Raw genomic sequence first — 19,439 nt, forward strand, 5'->3', positions numbered from 1 at the left:
TAAATTATTTTAATATATAATATTAAAAGTAAATTTTTAAAAATAAAAAATATATATTATTTTAATTTATTTTCAAACCAAAAAACAATTTTTTTCACTATCTCATCTCATGCACCCTTTTATTGATTGAATTGAACCGGGTGTTGTTGAGAATGCATGCCCTAAGAGTAATTTATTGTGTGTGCTTTATTCAACAATTCTGGGTAATCATCATCCAACACTTACAAAGATGAACATCGTATTTGTTTTATGATAAATTAACACAATTTATGTTTTTAGTGATCACAGGTTAGCCCGATCACTTGTTTTTTCTCCAACTCTAATTGATGACGGGATTTTTGGAATTATAGAATTTAAATTTTGACCACTCTCTTAGACTTGATATAAATTCAACCCAGTTCAAGCACAACAGCCTTGGATCGGCATAGGCTCTTAGCCAAGCCCCCCTTTAACACTCAAGTATTAATTTAATACCCAGCTGGACATTTGGCTGTTGGCTCCTTAGCCCCCCTCTCTTTCTTGCAATTCCTCGAAGAAATCTCAAGATCAGGTCATTTTCAAGCTCTTCCTCGTACCACCTTTACTTCCTAAAACCTTAAACCTTTGTCTTCTATGCTTATTTTTCCAATCACTCTTTTTTTGTAGCAAATATTTCAATGGCTTCCTCTAAAGAAACCGATAATAATCCAGACACTCCATCCTCGTAAGTACACATATTTTTCTCAAAAAAATATCGTTATTGTTTCCTTTGTTCACTTGAGCTCATTCAGTTTCTTTTATTATTTTGTGGGTTTGCAATTCTTAGGCCAAAGAAGATATATAAAGACCCAGATGATGGGAGGCAACGGTTTTTGTTGGAATTGGAGTTTGTTCAATGTCTTGCTAACCCTACTTACATCCATTGTAGGTTCATTAAATTCTTTTTGTTTTTTCATTTGTCGTTAGCGTTCATTTTTGTGGTTTGCAGTGGTTTTGAGAGTCTCCGTATCTTGTATTTTATCCAAAGTGAATAATTGAGGGGATTTGGTGGGGTTTTGTTTCTAAAGTTTATGCCTTCGTTACGTCTCAAATTTAAATGGATTTGGATCCTATTGTGTCCAATTTTAGACTTTTGTTATTTGCTCATTTTAATGCTGATTAAAAATAAGCTAACCTCGATGGATCATACTGGTGGATCATGCATTGATCTTTTCTTTTCATGTCTTGAATCAATTAAAATAGTGATTAGCTAGCGGAGAAGGAGATTGTTAGCTTGGTGTGTTGTTTTGTGTGTGAATGTGTCCCCGCCCGCTTACGTCTTTGTCTTTTAATGCTAGGAGACCCCGGCGCTTACTAGTATTTTTGCGTATTGTGAATCTTCCACTGATGCTGGGCTTTTCTTTTCTTTCTTTCTTTTTCCCTTAATATGTAGATTTGGCTCAGAATCGTTATTTTGAAGATGAAGCATTTATTGGCTATTTAAAGTACCTACAGTACTGGCAACGTCCAGAGCACGTGAAATTTATAATGTGAGCTATTCTCCAAAAGTATTGATTTTATTGCTTTATGATCTGTCACTTCGATAAACTTTAAATTTGAGATCAAGCGATTAACAAGTCTTTTGATGTATGTAGTGCAACGTTTTCTTTTCCCTTTCAAGCATTTTTTTTATTTACCTTTTGATCAATGAACTCACCAAGTAAGACTTCTTCAGGTATCCTCATTGCTTATATTTTCTTGAACTTCTCCAAAATGCAAACTTCCGCAATGCAATGGCACATCCTGGCAACAAGGTTAGATTTGGCTTTCTGATCACCCTCTATCTCGCCATTCAGATTTTTTTTTCAATCTTGACATTGGTTTGATGCGATAAATATAAATTTGAGATAAACCGCATGCGTGATTTATTTAAATCTTTTTTATTGATTAGGGCCTCTCTGAGATTTTTGTTTGTCCTAATTATACATATTTATCTGTTCATGCTTTAAATGCAAGATGACTTTTCATGGCTGAAATTTCTTTCTTGTTGCTTTATATTAGCATGCATGGGATGCCATCTGGCTGAAGGTTTATTCCGCTGGATTTGTTAGCATTTGATGTGACTGACATTTAGTTCATCTTGTCTTCCTTTCAAGGTCTATATTACAGAATGGTGATAGTTTTGTCCTGACCATGGTCTGAGGTTCCTATTAAGCATTCTAATGAGGGTCAATATTCATGCAGTCGGTTTCTTTGTGTATTTAGCGCTGTCCTAGCTCAGATATTCCAAGTGCTTCAAGAGGCCTTTTTGGGAAAGCCAGTTAAAAGTTGTTGGCTTAAACAATAAGTTCCTCCGATCTTTGTGGTTTGCGGGAGAAATCTGAGCATATTAGCGTAACATTTGCACAAAATTGAGTTTTTTGTTCATGGATATTTCTCAATTCACTTGTTGATATCGGAACTTTTAGGAGTTGGCACATAGACAGCAATTCTTTTTCTGGAAGAACTACAGAAACAACCGGTTGAAGCATATCTTACCCAGACCTCTCCCTGAACCTGTCACTGCACCCCCTGCTCTAGCTCCTCCACCTCAAACTCCTGTTCAACCTGTACCACCTGTGTCTGCTGCAACTCTTGGCATGCCGGCTGCTCCTGGTGCAGTCCCCTTGCCCATGCCTCCTGGTTCTGCTTTTGGAAAAAGTGATATCAGGAACAGTGGAAGTGATAGAAGAAAGAGGAAGTATGTGACTGACCTTTTTTTCTGAATTAGCAGTGAAAAAATACATTAATTAGACGCATCCTCTCATTTCTTTCACAAAATACCATGATTACCAGCATTCTAATGCATTTGTCTTCTGGATATTGCAGGAAAGAAGTTTAACTTGAACCACTCTACTATCTATGTTAAAAGTAGCGGGACCAGTATGTCTGGTAAGGTAGCTATACAAACTCGTCGACTGGGTCTACAGTGCTGAAAAGGTGTCAAAGATAGATTTGATGGCCTTTTTCTTTTCCATTTTGCATCTTCTTGTTCATTGACCAGGTATTTCATGAATTATTGTTGTACCATACTGGTAAAAAGAATGATAGAGCAATCATCATTTTATCGTTTGAGGACCTGCTGAAATACTTGTTGATTTTATGAAGGTGGTGAAACCTAATTGAACTACTCAGCTTCAGGATTCTTAGATGGTTCAGGATAAAAAGAAAAATAGCTTCGTTTCTGTTTCTGGTTCCACCCCACAGTGAGCCTCAGAGTTAGTTCCCCGTATCGAAATCTGACAACTATGTCTGAAGCATCTCAGTCCCTACTGTCAATCATGGAGGAAAATCATCGAAAGAAATTTAGCTTGTAATATCATTCATCAAGTGAAAAGGGTCGTAGTAGGCGTGTGTTAGATGATTTAGCTGGTGACTTGGAAAGATTTATATCTTGTTTGCACAGATCAAGCTTTGCCAGCACTAAAAAATGGCAAAAAAATCCAAGAGGAGGGCTGGCTCCATCACGCATGATTCCAAATGCAATGATTCGTTTTAAGGAAAAGGCAGGAAAGATCTTAAGATTAGTTTTGTTACTTCTCTAACTCTGATGAATTGAGTAATGTCGGTAACAAAAATCTAAGGTGGCTGATTATTATGTAATTATCCATAACGTTGTGTCCAAATTTAGTAATAAATAATAAAATAATAATTTTTTGAGATAAGATTGTCATAGTGACGTGGCAAATCTCATACCTGCCACCTCACGTCTAACTTGTACACCCTATAAAAAGATTAAAATAAAGCTCCTTACTTTTTTGAATCATATCTACCACGTCATCACATACGCGGAGAAAAGAAAACGCCTCCTCTCTTATCACTGGCGGCTCGCCGCGTCAACGTAAAGTATGCTTAACGTCACCTGCCAGGAGAGAGTTCAATCTAGAAAATATCTTTTTTGGTTGGAAATTATATTTATTTTAGAAAAATCAAGAATTTATGAGTTTTCCACCACTCATATAAAAGATTTAGACAATTTTTTAATATATTTAATAAATAATCCAAGGTTTTTGAAATTCACAGGACATTATCACTTGCCTCATTAATTAATGTGTTATTTTGTCTTTTTATATATTAATAAATTGAGTGTATAAATTGATAGACTAAATACACAATTGGGAAAATTACATCTTTAGTATTAGGTTTATCTCTATTTCACTAAGGCACCGTTTTTCGTTTTCGTTTTTGGTTTGGTTTTGAAATTATGTTTGAGTATATTTTAAAAATATATTTGATTTGAAAAAAAAAAATAATGTTTTTAGTATTTTCAAGTGGTTTTGATGTGCTGATGTTAAAAATAAAAAAAAAATCTGAAAATAAATTATTTTAATACATTTTCAAATTAAAAATACTTTAACAAAATATCATGTATTTCAATACCAAACATACAATAAATATAGTGTATAAATGCATATATAAAATTAGGTTTATATTGGATCTTAATGCATTGGACCAATCTTAAATTAGGTTTACATCTACCAATTAAGTGCTATATACTAACATTTTATTTTTATGTCCACACATGAAATTAGATTTATATTTAGACTTAAGTGTAATGGGTAAAACTTGTAACTGGTAGTGTATGCATGATGCAACATCATAGTTTTTATTATGATATATTTGAGAGTATAGTATAAATTACTTTTCAAAATATTTTTTATTCAGCTTTCATAAACAAATAAAAGAGATAATGGTAGCTCACATTCTTTCTTTTCACCTCTCATTATCTTTTGCATATTTTGTGCAAAACAAACACACATTTATCTTCAAAGCTACATCGGTGTTAACTTAAATATTGGAAGGTAACTTGAGTTCATCAGGGGATTTATTTTCCAGGTGTTCTTGTAGTTCAAGTTTAGCATCCATTTTCAACTGTTCATTCTCCAAAGCTTATAAACCAGCAATGGAAAAGGCCTCTAATCTTTTGAATATATATATATATATATATATATATATATATATATATATATATATATATATATATATATATATTAACGTGAGTGTCTTGGCCATTTTTCATGTACCTCGACTAATCTCATAGGCCCTGAAATTAACGACCATGTAAGTCTCTAGTAGCTATCATATTAGCAACCACGGGGCTCGAACCTGAGACTACAGGGGAAGCAAACCTCTTAGTCTCAAGCTTTTACCACTGGACCACCTATTATATAGTTATATACAGATGTATTAGTTTTCACTTCATTCATGCTACAACACAACAACATAGAATATTGACTCATTAGATAATCTATTCTCATTCCGTTATTTTTTAGTTATGTTTGAGATTGTAATGTAATGTGTTTTTTAAGGTATTTTTATTTTTATTATTTTGAATTTTAGCATATCAAAACAATAAAAAAAACACTAAAAATATTAATTTTAAACTTTGAAAAAAAACTTTAAAAATTTGATAAAGTAGAGTTCGTTCGACTGCATTTCTAAACAAACATGAACAATCAATCGCATCTAATTCTTCATTAGTTCGTTCCAAGAAACTCCCTTGTACTCTTGTGAGGTCCAAGCTAAGAAAATCTCCCTTCCATGAATTGATTTACGATGGACTAACATTTTCTCTTTACATGCAAATTAGGAAAGGGATTAAATATTATAAATATAAATTGAGATCTGAATTTCTTTGAAATTTCATAAATCTTAAATATGCTTTTTCCTCAAAATAAAGATTGTGCATGTGCCAAAAATCTATTGAGTCAAAGCCTAAGCTCTCCCTCTATACAAAACACTCCATAGATGGTGAAATTTGATGGTTGACATGTCATACAAGGTTATTGGGCTCGTATTATATATGATATAAATTTATTTTTTCATTTAAATTTTAAAAAGTGTTCTCATCCTTTTAAAGAGAAAAATAAATAAACAAATTTTAGTTGTAATTCAAAAGCTACAAATTGTAACTTCTAAAAATTACTATAAAGCCATAACTGAGAGTTGTGATGTTAGCTTTCAAGTATTACTAAACACTTTGAAATTTTGCTTTTAAATAAAAAATCATGAAAATTAAAAAAAAAAAAAACAAGTGATTCTCGTCTCATTAAATTAGATTGAGTATTGATATTTTATCTTTAATCAAATAGAAAGAACACATCATACAAAAATATCATATCTTATATAAAATAACAACAACAACAACAACAATAATTAAATTGCAACTTTGAATTTAAAAATTTAATTAGTAGTATTTATATCTTTCAAGACTTGTTAAGCAATTACATGAGGGAATATAGAAAACTCTTATTCCAAAAAAAAAGGGAAAAAAGAGGATTTTTTCTCCCCTCAAAATAGAAAAAAAGGTAAAACCATAAATAAGACACAACCAACTTCGAACCTAAACAGAATGGCTTTAAATTCACTTGTCTTCTCCTTAAAATTAGGCAATTTTATCAACCAACTTACACCTCGTTGTGGCCTACCTCTTTTTCAAACTAAAGTTGTCTACATATATTAGATAGTGGTGCTTGTAAAGGAGCCACCTGTTGTGGAAGAGACAAGACCTTTAATTGCTCTTGTATGGCTAAAAGGGTTTTAGTGAGCATTCTCACTAGCCGGGTAAGTTGTTACAAATTTGAAGAAGTTAACAAAAAGCATATAGTGGAAAGATTTGTGACTCTCCCATATCCTGGTGTTTTTAGGTTGCTAATAATGGAAATCACTTGAAAATATATAGAAAAAAGGATAAACGAACTTTTTTTCAGTTTCTCACAAATAACGCCATTAACAAGGTTTGAAGAAAATCCCAAAAAATCTATGTATTTCCTCAGTTGATGGATAGATTGAAAGATTAAGGTTGCTGGTCTAGAATTTCACGAACAACTATAAAAACAAGCCCTATGTTGGGCATGAGGGACCTTCTAATGCTTAAGTTAGCACAAATGTTGGAGGAGGAAAGCCTTTGAGGCTATGTTGTGTGTGTTAGTAGATAAGTTGTAAGAGAAGCAAACTCATAGATTGGAACCCTTTACTTGTTGATTCATTGACTTTTATATAGCTATGAGCCATAATAATTTGCATGGAAATAAGGCTGATATTTTCTTGTTGAGTGGAGAGGATAATATCACGAGGGTCATTTTTATATATGGACATGATATGGCATCATTTTATAAGCTCTATTATGATAAAAGAATGTGTAATTATTCGAACCTATACAGAATGGGCTCGTATTATATATGATATAAATTTGTTTTTTCATTTAAATTTTAAAAAGTGTTTTCATCTTTTTAAAGAGAAAAATAAAAAAACAAATTTTAGTTGTAATTCAAAAGCTATAAATTATAACTTTTAAAAATTACTATAAAGCCATAACTGAGAGTTGTGATGTTAGCTTTCAAGTATTACTAAACACTTTGAAATTTTACTTTTAAATAAAAAATCATGAAAATTAAAATAAATAATAAAAAAAAAACAAGTGATTCTCGTTTCATTAAACTAGATTGAGTATTGATATTTTATCTTTAATTAAATAAAAAAAACACATCATACAAAAATATCATATCTTATATAAAATAACAACAACAACAAAAATAATTAAATTGCAACTTTGAATTTAAAAATTTAATTAGTAGACTTATTAGTAAACTCTTATTCCAAAAAAAAAAAAAAGGATTTTTTCTCCTCCCAAAATAAAAAAAAAGGCAAAACCATAAATAAGACACAACCAACTTCGAACCTAAACAGAATGGCTTTAAATTCACTTGTCTCCTCCTTAAAATTAGGCAATTTTATCAATCAAGATTCTCTCACCTACTTAACATCACCAATGTAAAGATTTCCTTCAAAAGAAAAGAGGAATTTTTTTTCCTAATGGTCATCTCAAATCCCATCTGGATTTTGGACCCAAATTGCTCCGTCCCTAGTCAGCACCGTCCCTTTAATTCTCCTATATATACACACACTTCCCTTTTGCAAGCCTCTCACACTAATCTTGTTTGCTTCCTGTCTAGTCACTGCTCGTAACTGTTCTTGAAAGGGGTTTCATTCAACAATAGTCTTGTTCTTGTTTCCTGGCTTTTCTTGAGTTTTCCTTACCTGCGTTCTTTTTGTTTCCTTTGAGGCTTTTTTTTATTATTATTATTCTTTAGACATTAACCATGAATGCTCTTGCTGCTACAAGCCGTAATTTCAGACATGCTTCCCGCCTTCTTGGTTTGGACTCTAAAGTTGAGAAGAGTCTTTTGATCCCTTTTAGAGAGATCAAGGTATAATAATACTAATAAAAGAGAACTCTTTGGGTAGGAACAGAGAAAAAAATACTGTTTTTATTTATATGTATATTTTGTTCTGTTTATTTATGATCAGGTGGAGTGCACAATTCCGAAGGATGATGGGACTCTAGTGTCTTATGTTGGGTTTAGAGTGCAACATGATAATGCTCGTGGGCCCATGAAGGGAGGGATTAGATATCATCCTGAGGTGTGTCTGATCATTCCTTTTCTTTTTCTTCTGTACTAATCTGCGTTTCTTGTTTTTTCTCGATGATTTGATGTCTTATTAGGCCAAATGGTTGTTCTGTCTGATTTATATTAGTTAAGGGCATGCTTGGATTTTTCTTTGGGGATTTTGCCATGGTATTGGTGAATCATAGGTGATTGTAGCTTGAAAAGTAAAAAAAAGGCCCTACTGATTCATGCCAAATTTTGACTGATTGCTGGATCTGAATCCTGCTTTCTTCTGGAAGTTTGGAAACAAAGAAGTTTATCAATTACCCTACTAGATATTTGTATCAATGCAGTTGCATCGTTAAGTTGTTTCAGACATTGGGTTGATGCTGTTGTTTTTTCTGTGCAAATGTTGTACATTTTAGATTTGTTTTGGGCTGTTCTGTCTTTTTATCGAGCCACATCAATTTGCTTTGGTTTCCTGTCATTACAGAAAGTGGTTAGGACTTGAGAGTTTCTTCTGGAGAGAACAGTTTTTATATCTCGTAAAATATTTAGCATCCTTTTGGAGGAAGGCCTTCTGACTACTTATAAATGTTCTAAATGAGATTTCTCCAAAGAGTAAAATTAGTATAGAAAAAAATAAATAAAATGGAAATAGTTCATGTTCCACATACATAATCTTCATTCAACTTTCCTGTTTTTATGTTAATTATGTGCCAAATTTTCCAGAGCAATGTCACGAAGATATCTTTGTTCTGTTGTCCCTGTAACAGTATTGGGTTTTTTTTTTCAAGGACTTGTCTTTGAGATTGATGTTGATGGCTTCTTATTTGTTCTTGGAAGGTTGACCCTGATGAAGTAAATGCCCTGGCTCAATTAATGACATGGAAGAGTGCTGTAGCAGACATACCATATGGTGGAGCTAAAGGAGGGATTGGATGCAACCCAGGGGATTTGAGTAAAAGTGAGTTAGAACGTCTAACCCGTGTCTTCACCCAGAAGATCCACGATCTCATTGGTGTCCACACAGATGTTCCAGCACCAGACATGGGCACTAATGCCCAGGTATATCATTGTCACCTATTAACTTTCCATAGATCTTTTGATGTATTCAATTTATCCAATTTTATTTCTAACAAGAAGCAGTAATCGTGGGGATAAAATGGATGAACAGACCATGGCATGGATATTGGACGAATACTCAAAATTCCATGGTCACTCACCTGCTGTTGTGACAGGGAAGCCCATAGTAAGTGCTAAAGACTGTCATGCCCAAGTTTGTTTTCCTTTTCAATAACATGTAAAAGCTGAACAGAATGACCTCTCTCTCTCTCTTTCTCTCATATCCATGGATGCTAGGATCTTGGTGGATCACTGGGTAGGGAGGCTGCAACTGGGCGTGGAGTTGTTTTTGCTACAGAAGCTTTACTTGCTGAACATGGGAAGTCCATCAAAGATTTGACATTTGCAATACAGGTAAACTTGGAATAAATCTCAATTTTAATTGCAGGCTAAATAACTGCTTTTCTAGATAGCGTCATGTTGAGGGGAAAAAAAACTTATCAATGAATCATGTAGGGTTTTGGAAACGTGGGGTCCTGGGCAGCGAAGCTCATACATGAGAGAGGTGGGAAAGTTATCGCTGTGAGCGACATCACTGGTGCAGTTAAGAATCCAAATGGAATTGATATTCCGGAATTGCTCAGGCATAAAGAAACCACTGGTAGTTTGAAAGATTTCCAGGGCGCAGAATCCATGGATGCTAACGAACTACTCATTCATAAATGTGATGTCCTTATCCCGTGTGCTTTGGGTGGAGTTCTCAACAGGTTCAGCATCTTGCCGAAAGTGGCTCCCTGCTTTTCAGCTTCTAGTACATGTTCTGTTTTCTTCCTTCTTCACTGAAGGTTCTATATATTATTTTGAACTTTATTGTTGCCCTTGTGATTTTATTTCCCTTGCAAAACACATCATATCTTGAGTTGATCTCATGCATGTACTTTGAGATAATTTTATCTGAATTATTGAGCTTCTTCCATGTCTATATCATACATGATGTAAATTAGATGTTGAGTTGGAAAAACACTGCTGGTTAGACATAATTGAGCTTCTTCCTTCTGTGTGTTAGAAGATTTTGAAGAATTTTTTTTTCTTTTAATCAAATTGATAAACCAAAACTAACTTTTCCTGAATATGGTTTGGCTTTTGAAGGGAAAATGCTGCAGATGTGAAGGCCAAGTTCATAATAGAGGCAGCAAACCATCCTACTGATCCAGAAGCAGACGAGGTAGCATTGAACTTCTACTCCTGTTGTCATCCATGAAAATAGAAGGAAAAAAATAATGTAAGAAAATATTATTCTGATTAATGAAATAAATATTGCAGATTTTAGCAAAGAAAGGAGTCGTGGTACTTCCTGACATATATGCAAATTCTGGAGGTGTCACTGTCAGCTACTTTGAATGGGTTCAGGTAATGGATTAAAATGAAGGAAAAACATTGTTCTGCTGAGAATTTTTACATGGCTTTGGAAAGGTTATGAAGAACACTTAATGTTGAATGAGTCTGCATGCGTCCTGAATACCTCTAACCTAGTTGCTCAGCATCTAAACTCGAATGAGATTAGAAGTGGGGAAGTGAAGCAAAGATCTTCCTAAAATTTTACTCTAGTGACTTGCAAACCATGGAAACCTTGAATCTGATTCACAAACATCTGACTTTTGTGCTTGTGCAATACAGTGAAATACTATTGTGTCATCTTATTCAGCTAGTTAGTGAAGAACACACTAGTTTTTGCACTTTTTAGGTAATTTAGGAATGCGTTTTGGATTGTGCTTGTTATGAGTGAATTTATCTCCAGGGAGATTTAGACCATCATCAGATCCGTCTTGAACTGTAATAAAAATGACACACATTGCATGAGATGTTGAAACAGATTCAGGAAGTTTGAGGGGCGGCGTTTTAACGTGCTTTGATTTGTCTAATTTTGCAGAATATTCAAGGTTTTATGTGGGATGAGCAGCAAGTGAACAACACTCTTCAGAACTACATGACTCGAGCCTTCCATAACATCAAGAGCATGTGCCAGACACATGATTGCAATCTTCGGATGGGTGCGTTCACTCTCGGCGTAAGCAGAGTTGCAAGGGCCACTCTGTTAAGGGGATGGGAAGCATAAGTCGGCAGAGTTGCAAGGGCCACTCTGTTAAGGGGATGGGAAGCATAAGTCGTCTCCTCAAGCTGTAGTTTTTTTTTTTTGCCTCGTTTATCATCTTACAGCTGAAGTCACCAATCCATTATTACAAAAATGTATTCATTGGGAGTTGTTCAGGACTTGAAATTCTTCCCATCAGCATTTACCAAAATTAGATGCTACCATTATTACAGCTATTGATTTCAACACTTGAAATATGTTGTGATCTTCAACTGGCCATTTAAGACCGAAACAGCATCCTGATAATTTGATCCTTGTGCATCAGTTGTGATATAAAAGAAAATAAAGTTTTTGAAAAATACGATTTCAAAAGCTTTCCGAAACGGCACTTAGTCAAGCTCAATAAAGTTTAACTCAAAAAGATTTTTAGTGCAAGGAAAAAAACAAATATATGAAACAACGCTATTTTCATAAAAATTACAGACTGGATGAATCTCGAGGTGACTTGAAGATATAATAAAGCTTGCTCTTTTTTGGGTGATTTCCAAGTTCAGAGTCTACTACGCTAAGCACTAACTTGAAAACATAGAAAAGAAACATTGCAAACGTTTGATTGCTTGTTAAACTTCCTTACATAAAACACTAACGCTAACTTCCTCAGAAAAACAAAAAAAATATGGCTACGATTTTTGGTTAACCCGCTCGCATTCATCGATCCACTCACTGTATATGTCTATAGGCTCTGTCAATGGAGTGAGTTTGGTCTCGTAGCCAGCATGACATATGGAGCATGAGATTTCGCCAATGTTCAGATCCTTGTTGAAGGAGCACCCAACGCTGGTTTCATGTTGGCAGAACGGGCAAGGAAAGACTGTATCAAGCTTTAGCTTTGGCTTCTTCACAGGACGGTTGTTTGATCTTGACTTTCTCCTTGCCATTGTGAATATAAACAGATTGCTCTCAAAACACAGAAGATTAGTGAGTGAATGGTAGGCGTTTTTGATTCAGGGCTGGCAAATAATTTGATAGGGTTTATTAGGTGCCTTCTTTTATATAGTGCATTGCCACCGACTCTATTTCTTTTTGTTTTTTTTGTTTTTTTTTTTTTTCTGGTTATGAGAACACGATGAGTCTCAATTCCTATAAACCGACGAGTATAATGCAATCAAACTGTGGCAGCATGTTCTGTACATCAAATAAACGAAGCCACTGCCATAGCATATACCACAGTAGAATATCCTCACTACATGAATTCAGTAACCACTAACGCTGACATATCTCCATACCAAATCTAGCTCCTCTCCATCGTATATGTGAATACAGAGCTACCTGCCCCTCGTCTCCTAATGGATACATAGCTGCTAAAATTATAGAAAAATATAGCCAAGTAAATCAGGCGTGAGACACAATAATTACACCATGATAACAAGCCACAACCGTTGAGCATCTGCTGTTAGTTCTACATCACTCAATCATAGGTAGCAGCAACATCATCAATGCCATCAGCCAAAGGAATTTTTCTTGCAGAATTGAAGAAGCTGCGAAAGAGATGAGGCGACCCACGAATGTTAAGAATAGGAGTGCTAGCCTCAGGCTATGCAGCACAAAACTGATTGCGGTATCAAATACAGATATACGAGTGAAATTGGAATAACATGCTCTCAAAATTACCAACTTTTTGACAGGCTTTTTGGTCACTCAGCAACCTCAAAACTAGAAAGCATGCTTCTCCTAGAACAAGCCAAGAAAAAAAGGAATCATTCACTTAAGCTGGTGTTCTAATCGCATTAAATAGACCTGCAGATCCCAAAGAATCATTCAAAACTAAGATGGTCTACGCAGATTTTTCAAGTTTTCTAGGGATTTTAAGTTTTCTACGGCAGTATGGCCATGTGTCTTCAAGAACAATATGGAGATGTGCTGCCACTTGTGTTTGAAAACTCTATCATGAAACTGAGGATGCAAGCTTAATTATCTGGGCCAGTTGAAATATGTTGTGATCTTCAACTGGCCATTTAAGACCGAAACAGCATCCTGATAATTTGATCCTTGTGCATCAGTTGTTATATACAAGAAAATAAAGTTTTTGAAAAACACCATTTCAAACGCGTTTCGAGATGGCTCTTAATCAAGCTCAATGAAAGCATGGGCAACCATGTCTCCAGCTCCTTCATAAACTGCACCAATAACAGTAGCTAGCAGACCTCACTACTGTCACAATCTTGCTGTTGAAGCATAAAGATAACCAAACAAGCAGGGCATATCTACGGCTTGAGCTACAGGTGCCATGGCACCCCAAACCGCACAAAATTTTCTACTATTTGGTTTGATATCATCTAAGTCAACCCATCACAAAATTTGTTCGTTTGAAATCTCATTCTGTAAAGAATTATTATAACTTTTTATATAGAAAAAAAATAAAATTTTTAAACTGAAAAGAAAAAATATTTATTTTTTAAAAAATAGCTATGATTTTTTATTCAGACACCAGAGGATGTTCTCAAACTCGTCGAAAAAATAAAATAAATTTGTATTGAAACATAAAATAATCCGAGAAGAACTATGATTGGATACCAGGTGCCTCTGCCAAGCCATTTCCTTTTCCTTAAAAGACCAAAATATCCAATGCCGTCAATCACTTTCCTCCAATCCAAAAACATAGCCACCTCCCCGATAAACTTTCCATTTTCCACCACCGAACTTTCCTTTATTTTCTTTTCTCCCGACCAAGCAACCGAATTTTTATTTTTTTTATTTTTTAAATAATTTTAATATATTAATATAAAAATAAAATTTAAAAAAATATTATTTTAATATATTATAAAAAACATTTTAAAAGACAACATTTCATTTCCTCCCATTCTACGTCACTCCCGCTCCTCTCTCCCTCTCTCTCCCCCTCGAAACACAAAAGGAAATGCCGGCCCTCGCCAAACCACTCTTCTCTCCACCACCACAAATCCACCACGACAATTCCGACGCCGAGCGCCGCCTTCTCGAGGCCGAGGAACGCCTCCGCGAGGCAATAGAAGAACTCCACAGTAGAAACGCCGTGCGTGGTCCTTATCCTCCTTGCGATCACGGGCCTGATGAATCCTGTGCCGCTCATGCCATTGGTAATCTCTGTCAAACCTTCCTTCTCACATACGGTGTTCGTGTCGGCATCGGCATTTTGCTTCGTGCTTTTAAGCTCGCTAAAGGAAAGTCTTACTCTTCTCTCCTCGACCTCAAGGTAGACTGTTTAGACATCTCATGGCAGTCCCGTAATTTTGTTGTGGAAGCTAGGGTCAATTTTTTGTACTGTGTTATTGATTGAATTTAAGTTAAGAGAGAGTTTGCATCAAAATAGTTCAAATTCTGGATTTAATGCGGCCCCTGGAAATGACAGTAATCTGAATGTTTGGTTTCTTCTACTATACAATTTGATTGAATTCAGTGGAATTTTATTATTATTATTATTATTATTGCATTAAAATTGTTAAATCTTGAGATGAATTTGGTTAATTTGGTGTGGAAATGGATATGGAGGATTTTTTATTAGCAAGGTGTGAGAATTTGGATTTTGTTTCACAGCGACTTGTTTCGGAGAAGGATTTAATAGTGAGAGAGGAGTCATGTCGCATTGGGTTACTTTTTGGTGGATTTACTGGATCATATCATGCACTGAGATGTTTTTTGAGGAAGTTTAGAAGGAAAGAGACGCCATTCAATGCGTAAGTTGCCACTGAATACACAAATTATTTCTTTTATTTTATGATGATTTATAGCTGCTTTGATACAATCTATTCCTTGGTTATGACATTGTTTACGGGGATTATGGAGCAGAATTTTAGCAGGTTCGGTTGCAGGGTTGTCTGTTTTAGCATTAGATGACTCAAACAGGAGGCGTACTCTTGCTCTTTATCTTTTGGCCAGGGTAGCTCAGGTATTTGAGTATAATCAATTTGATATTATAGTGGTAAGATTTTGATCTTTATTTTGCCAGTCTTTAACACTAGGTTTTATCATCAGTGTGCTTATAATTCTGCGAAATCAAAAAACAAGTTTCACTTTTGGGGAAGCCGTTGGAGACACGGAGATTCTTTGCTCTTTTCAATCTCTTGTGCCCAGGTAAATCAAAGTTCTACTTGATACATGGGACCATGTATTTGTAAGAACGTTTCCTTCATGATTCAGACCTGCTAATCAAAATGTAATAATAGTGGAACAGGCAGAAAGTGAATAAGCTGGTGTGATATGCAACCAAGAGAGCAAACGTGGACTACTCATTTTTGTATTGGATAGAGAATTAATTGTGTGAGTGGAACTAGAAGTGGTGGATGAATTGGCTCCATCTGACTCTTTCAAGTAGAATTATGTAGTTGATACTGAAGTCTAGTTATGCAGCTACATGGCCAGCTATGTTTGTGTGGAGGATGGAACTCTGGCTAACATTTAATTAGCCCGATTGGAATGCTAATTAAAGATGGATGATTGAGTAGTAAAATGGGAAAGCAGAGGGTTTAAAATGTATTCAATTGAATTACAACAGTTACTGGATGCAAGTAGGATAACTGATTTGACGTTTTGGCTTCTACAAAGATATTGCTATACCAATGAAGAGTATTGTAGTTTTGGTTGAAGACTTGGCAGAGGTAAGGGGAGGAATTAGATGGTTTATTAGAAAAGTCAATGTACAATACTAAGTTGCTGTTATAAGATAAGGTGTAGCGATGTCACTGGCCTTGGATAGATACGGACTTTCTCAAATTAAGTCGGCCCATGTGTTTATAGTTTATGATCTAAGTTCAAGAATGATTATAAGAGGGAAATCTATATGAATCTTGTATGAGAGGAACTCTTTTTTGATAATTAGCCATATTTAAATCCTTGGAAAATATGCAAGCTGGGAATGACATCAGCCACTATTTATTAGGTTCTTCCAAAGATTTATATACTGGTTAATAGGAATGGTTGTGAAATCTTCATCCCTGCTGGAAAAATTATAATTTCTTTGTTTCTCATGTTTTGAGCAAGTTATTTTTTAATCCCATCTCTTCTCCATTCATCTGCGTATGCATGTCAAATAATATTCTCATAACTTTTCCATCATCATTTTATAAATTGCTGAACTTCTTCAGGTCTTATATGCCTTTGGTCACTATCATATCTTTTTTATTATCGCTTCTCAGGTTATGTATGCCTTTATAATGCATCCTGAGAGCTTGCCACAAGCATATCAGGACTTCATTCAGAAGACTGGACCAGTTGCAGCTCCTGTATACAAGTCTATAAGAGAGTGCTGTAGATGTGGCCCAGTGGATCTTGCTTCATTATCAGCTTTTTTATCTCGCAGAGGAAAACCTGACTCTGTGAAGTTGGAAGAATTCCCTTCAATTATTCCTTGTTCTGTTATTCATCCAGACACACATTCATGTTTAGCTCAGAATGCTAATGCAGCATCAGCTACGTTCAGGAAAACATTTCCACTTTACTTCTCATTGACTTTTGTACCTTATGTCGTTCTGCAACTGCAGAAGGTAATCTGACTCAAATTGATTATGTATATTTTTGGTTTTCTTTTTTATGCTTCCCCTTCGTAGAAAATTAAATCAGAGATTTGTGATATTAATGCATGTTTATGCCATGTTCAGACATTAAGGTAGCCAGTGCATTCTGGACCAGAAAAGAAACATCAAGGCAATCAACTAGTCATGGTTCTGCCTAAGCAGGGTTCTGGGAGGGAAATGGGAAACAAAAATTTATGCTTAAAAAATGAAAATTTTAATTATATAAACAGCTGCCAGGCTATATCTAATTTTCAAATTACAGTATTTGTGGTTGTGAATAATTTCACCTCTTTAGATTGTTTCAGATGCTTTTTCACATAAAGTTGTCTTGAGCGCATTTTATTCATTTGGAAGGGATTGTATTTATGTCATGTGAAGGATGATGATCAATGTTTTCATTTCTGGAACTAATGTTTCTTTTGTCCAATATATCCTTCCCTTCAAGTTCATGGATGCGCCTGCACATACATGTTGGTTTGCTCTTAGAGATGCTGTTCACTCAACGGCATTCTTGTCTGCATTTGTTGGAATTTTTCAGGTAGCTTTTGACTTGTTTTTGTTTTCTTATTTTAAAATGGTGAAAATGTTCTTAGTAGTTTGTGGATGATGCAAGGGGGTGATATGCCTTCATCGAAAAGTAGCAACAAGGGACCACAAGCTTGTATATTGGATTGCAGGTGGAATATCTGCCCTTTCTGTACTACTGGAGAAAAAATCTAGACGTGCTGAACTTGCCTTGTATGTTCTTCCACGGGCTGGAGATTCACTGTGGTATATTTTAGTGAACCGCCACCTGCTTCCAAATATTAGGAATGCTGAGGTATTACTTTTGTATAATATAGCCTTCTTGCATTGGCTCAACACAATTCCAGATGCAGTTATCTATTTTGCTTGCTTTATTCTCAATGATGCTGGCTTTTTTTCTCCCCGTTGATTTTCTGTTTAGAATCCTATCTGTTAATTGAAAAAAGGTTGTGGCATGAATATGCTGCACCATATCACTTGAGTGGAACCTCTTTTGAATTGCACCTCTCTTTTTGTATTATGCTATTGGCATCAATAGGATCATCCATAAAAAAAAAAATTCAACTGAGTGATGATGTTGCCATTTGCAACTGTAATTAAAGAACTTATTTTTCAGCTGGGAGACAAGCAGGAATCAGTTAATGGCTGGGGTTTAGTCTCTGCATGTGTGGGTTTGCACCCATAATTTGTGCCTCAGATTAACAAATTGATTTGCCCAAGGGTTGCCTCAAATGCACGCGCGTGCGCGCACACACACACGAAAAGACACTAAAACACTTACCTGACACGGATAATGTCCCCAGTGAACAGTAGATACCACAAATATTTTGCATGAATGCCTGAAACACAATTCAAACTTGTATGGCTGAGTGAGATGCTGCTTGTGTGATTTTGCAGGTGGCCTTATTTTGTGCATGTATGGGAGGAGTTATGTACTACTTGGAACATGAACCAGACACTATGGCTCCATTCTTGAGAGTCCTGATCCGACGCCTCCTTGCTAGTAGAATAAGCAATCCAGTCCTTCCATCTAATCGGGTTCCTTCCTACACATATTTACAGACTCTTGACGCCATCAAGAAGCCAAAATCACAGGAAAGCAGAGAGGATGAAGCCTCACCTTCTCAGAAATATAATCTTGAATCCATTCCAGGGCTGTAATCTTCTCTGGTGACCCTTTCATTTCCGTCATCGGAACTACCCCAATCATTCTCTTCTGATTCAGTTCTCACATTTGTTATAAAGCAGATGCTTTCTGCTCACTGTATAAGAATAAAATGATGGGGTTAATGGCATTCAATGTATCCGAGTCATTACCGCTTGCATGTATTTAGTGTAGATTATGGTTTCATCTAGACACAGGCTTTTTTGTCCTTCCGAGGAGGCTGCTGTTCCCATCAGCGGAGTTCTTGTCGGGTAATAGAAAATGAGGGCAAGGAGCAATATAATTGCTGATGTAATAATTCTGGAATTGAATTTTCTTGATGTAAATAAAATACTCTCCTTTGGCTTTCCCTCCGCGCTTAAACATTTGCTGTAGTCTCAGTATTTTTGTTTTCTTGATTTAAAAATTCCCCTCCCTTCTTTACTAACCATTGACTACCATTAATTCAATTTGCTTTACTAGCATAGTGCTGTGTGCTGCTGTGGAGCACTTTTCAAAATCTATTTTTATTTAATTATATAAAAATCAAAATTATATTTATAAGAAAGGTAATTGCTAAAATTCCAGAGGAAAAATGTAATTAAAAACTCTTATGGATAAAGAGCCCTGCAGGCTGCAGCAGAATTGTTCTGTACCATGTTTTTTTCAAATTAATT

General features: G+C 35.3%; 3 protein-coding genes across 8 annotated transcripts; all 3 read left to right on the forward strand.

Annotated features, from left to right (window-relative positions):
* Positions 1 to 104: 104 nt before the first annotated feature.
* LOC18103846 (mediator of RNA polymerase II transcription subunit 31) lies at positions 105 to 3,657 on the forward strand. Of its 3 annotated transcripts, XR_002976954.2 has the most exons (8): positions 124 to 550; positions 646 to 703; positions 806 to 903; positions 1,412 to 1,508; positions 1,694 to 1,772; positions 2,427 to 2,698; positions 2,827 to 3,001; positions 3,106 to 3,657. XR_002976954.2 is itself a non-coding variant. In XM_052445804.1 (7 exons), exons 2-7 carry the CDS (start codon positions 657 to 659, stop codon positions 2,837 to 2,839), a joined length of 588 nt encoding a protein of 195 aa, XP_052301764.1. In that variant the 5' UTR covers positions 105 to 550; positions 646 to 656; the 3' UTR covers positions 2,840 to 3,127. The 3 variants fall into 3 exon arrangements, 2 of the variants coding, with proteins under 2 accessions (XP_052301764.1, XP_006376951.2); XM_052445804.1 differs by having other exon boundaries at positions 105 to 550; positions 1,412 to 1,490; positions 2,827 to 3,127; XM_006376889.3 differs by having other exon boundaries at positions 2,827 to 3,127.
* Positions 3,658 to 7,737: 4,080 nt separating this feature from the next.
* On the forward strand, positions 7,738 to 11,809 carry LOC18103847 (glutamate dehydrogenase 2). 3 transcript variants are annotated; one of them, XM_052445708.1, is made up of 10 exons: positions 7,760 to 8,207; positions 8,308 to 8,421; positions 9,234 to 9,455; positions 9,565 to 9,639; positions 9,750 to 9,866; positions 9,969 to 10,219; positions 10,602 to 10,677; positions 10,776 to 10,862; positions 11,383 to 11,524; positions 11,573 to 11,809. In XM_052445708.1, the coding sequence occupies exons 1-10, from the start codon at positions 8,100 to 8,102 to the stop codon at positions 11,614 to 11,616; spliced, it is 1,236 nt and encodes a 411-aa protein (XP_052301668.1). In that variant the 5' UTR covers positions 7,760 to 8,099; the 3' UTR covers positions 11,617 to 11,809. The 3 variants fall into 3 exon arrangements, with proteins under 3 accessions (XP_006376952.1, XP_024438317.1, XP_052301668.1); XM_006376890.3 differs by having other exon boundaries at positions 7,738 to 8,207; positions 11,383 to 11,809; XM_024582549.2 differs by lacking the exons at positions 10,776 to 10,862; positions 11,573 to 11,809 and having other exon boundaries at positions 7,759 to 8,207; positions 10,602 to 10,734.
* A 2,577-nt stretch (positions 11,810 to 14,386) lies between these two features.
* Positions 14,387 to 19,146, forward strand: LOC18103849 (uncharacterized). Of its 2 annotated transcripts, none has more exons than XM_052446135.1 (8): positions 14,387 to 14,776; positions 15,118 to 15,257; positions 15,355 to 15,469; positions 15,556 to 15,654; positions 16,716 to 17,063; positions 17,539 to 17,631; positions 17,707 to 17,913; positions 18,516 to 19,146. In XM_052446135.1, exons 1-8 carry the CDS (start codon positions 14,462 to 14,464, stop codon positions 18,777 to 18,779), a joined length of 1,581 nt encoding a protein of 526 aa, XP_052302095.1. In that variant the 5' UTR covers positions 14,387 to 14,461; the 3' UTR covers positions 18,780 to 19,146. The 2 variants fall into 2 exon arrangements, with proteins under 2 accessions (XP_052302095.1, XP_006376954.1); XM_006376892.3 differs by having other exon boundaries at positions 14,388 to 14,776; positions 15,370 to 15,469.
* Positions 19,147 to 19,439: the final 293 nt, after the last annotated feature.

Source organism: Populus trichocarpa, chromosome 12, assembly GCF_000002775.5.
Source record: "Populus trichocarpa isolate Nisqually-1 chromosome 12, P.trichocarpa_v4.1, whole genome shotgun sequence".
NCBI lineage: Eukaryota > Viridiplantae > Streptophyta > Magnoliopsida > Malpighiales > Salicaceae > Populus > Populus trichocarpa.

What these genes read in the sequence shown, in the direction of transcription:
- LOC18103846 (XM_006376889.3), top strand. Translation starts at nt 657, where the DNA reads ATGGCTTCCTCTAAAGAAACCGATAATAATCCAGACACTCCATCCTC. An exon ending in AATCCAGACACTCCATCCTC is followed by an intron (nt 704 to 805) that starts GTAAGTACACAT and finishes TGCAATTCTTAG; the next exon opens with GCCAAAGAAGATATATAAAG. An exon ending in TAACCCTACTTACATCCATT is followed by an intron (nt 904 to 1,411) that starts GTAGGTTCATTA and finishes CTTAATATGTAG; the next exon opens with ATTTGGCTCAGAATCGTTAT.
- LOC18103847 (XM_006376890.3), top strand. Translation starts at nt 8,100, where the DNA reads ATGAATGCTCTTGCTGCTACAAGCCGTAATTTCAGACATGCTTCCCGC. An exon ending in TCCCTTTTAGAGAGATCAAG is followed by an intron (nt 8,208 to 8,307) that starts GTATAATAATAC and finishes ATTTATGATCAG; the next exon opens with GTGGAGTGCACAATTCCGAA. An exon ending in TTGTGACAGGGAAGCCCATA is followed by an intron (nt 9,640 to 9,749) that starts GTAAGTGCTAAA and finishes CATGGATGCTAG; the next exon opens with GATCTTGGTGGATCACTGGG.
- LOC18103849 (XM_052446135.1), top strand. Translation starts at nt 14,462, where the DNA reads ATGCCGGCCCTCGCCAAACCACTCTTCTCTCCACCACCACAAATCCAC. An exon ending in TTTTGGCCAGGGTAGCTCAG is followed by an intron (nt 15,470 to 15,555) that starts GTATTTGAGTAT and finishes TTTTATCATCAG; the next exon opens with TGTGCTTATAATTCTGCGAA. An exon ending in CAAATATTAGGAATGCTGAG is followed by an intron (nt 17,914 to 18,515) that starts GTATTACTTTTG and finishes GTGATTTTGCAG; the next exon opens with GTGGCCTTATTTTGTGCATG.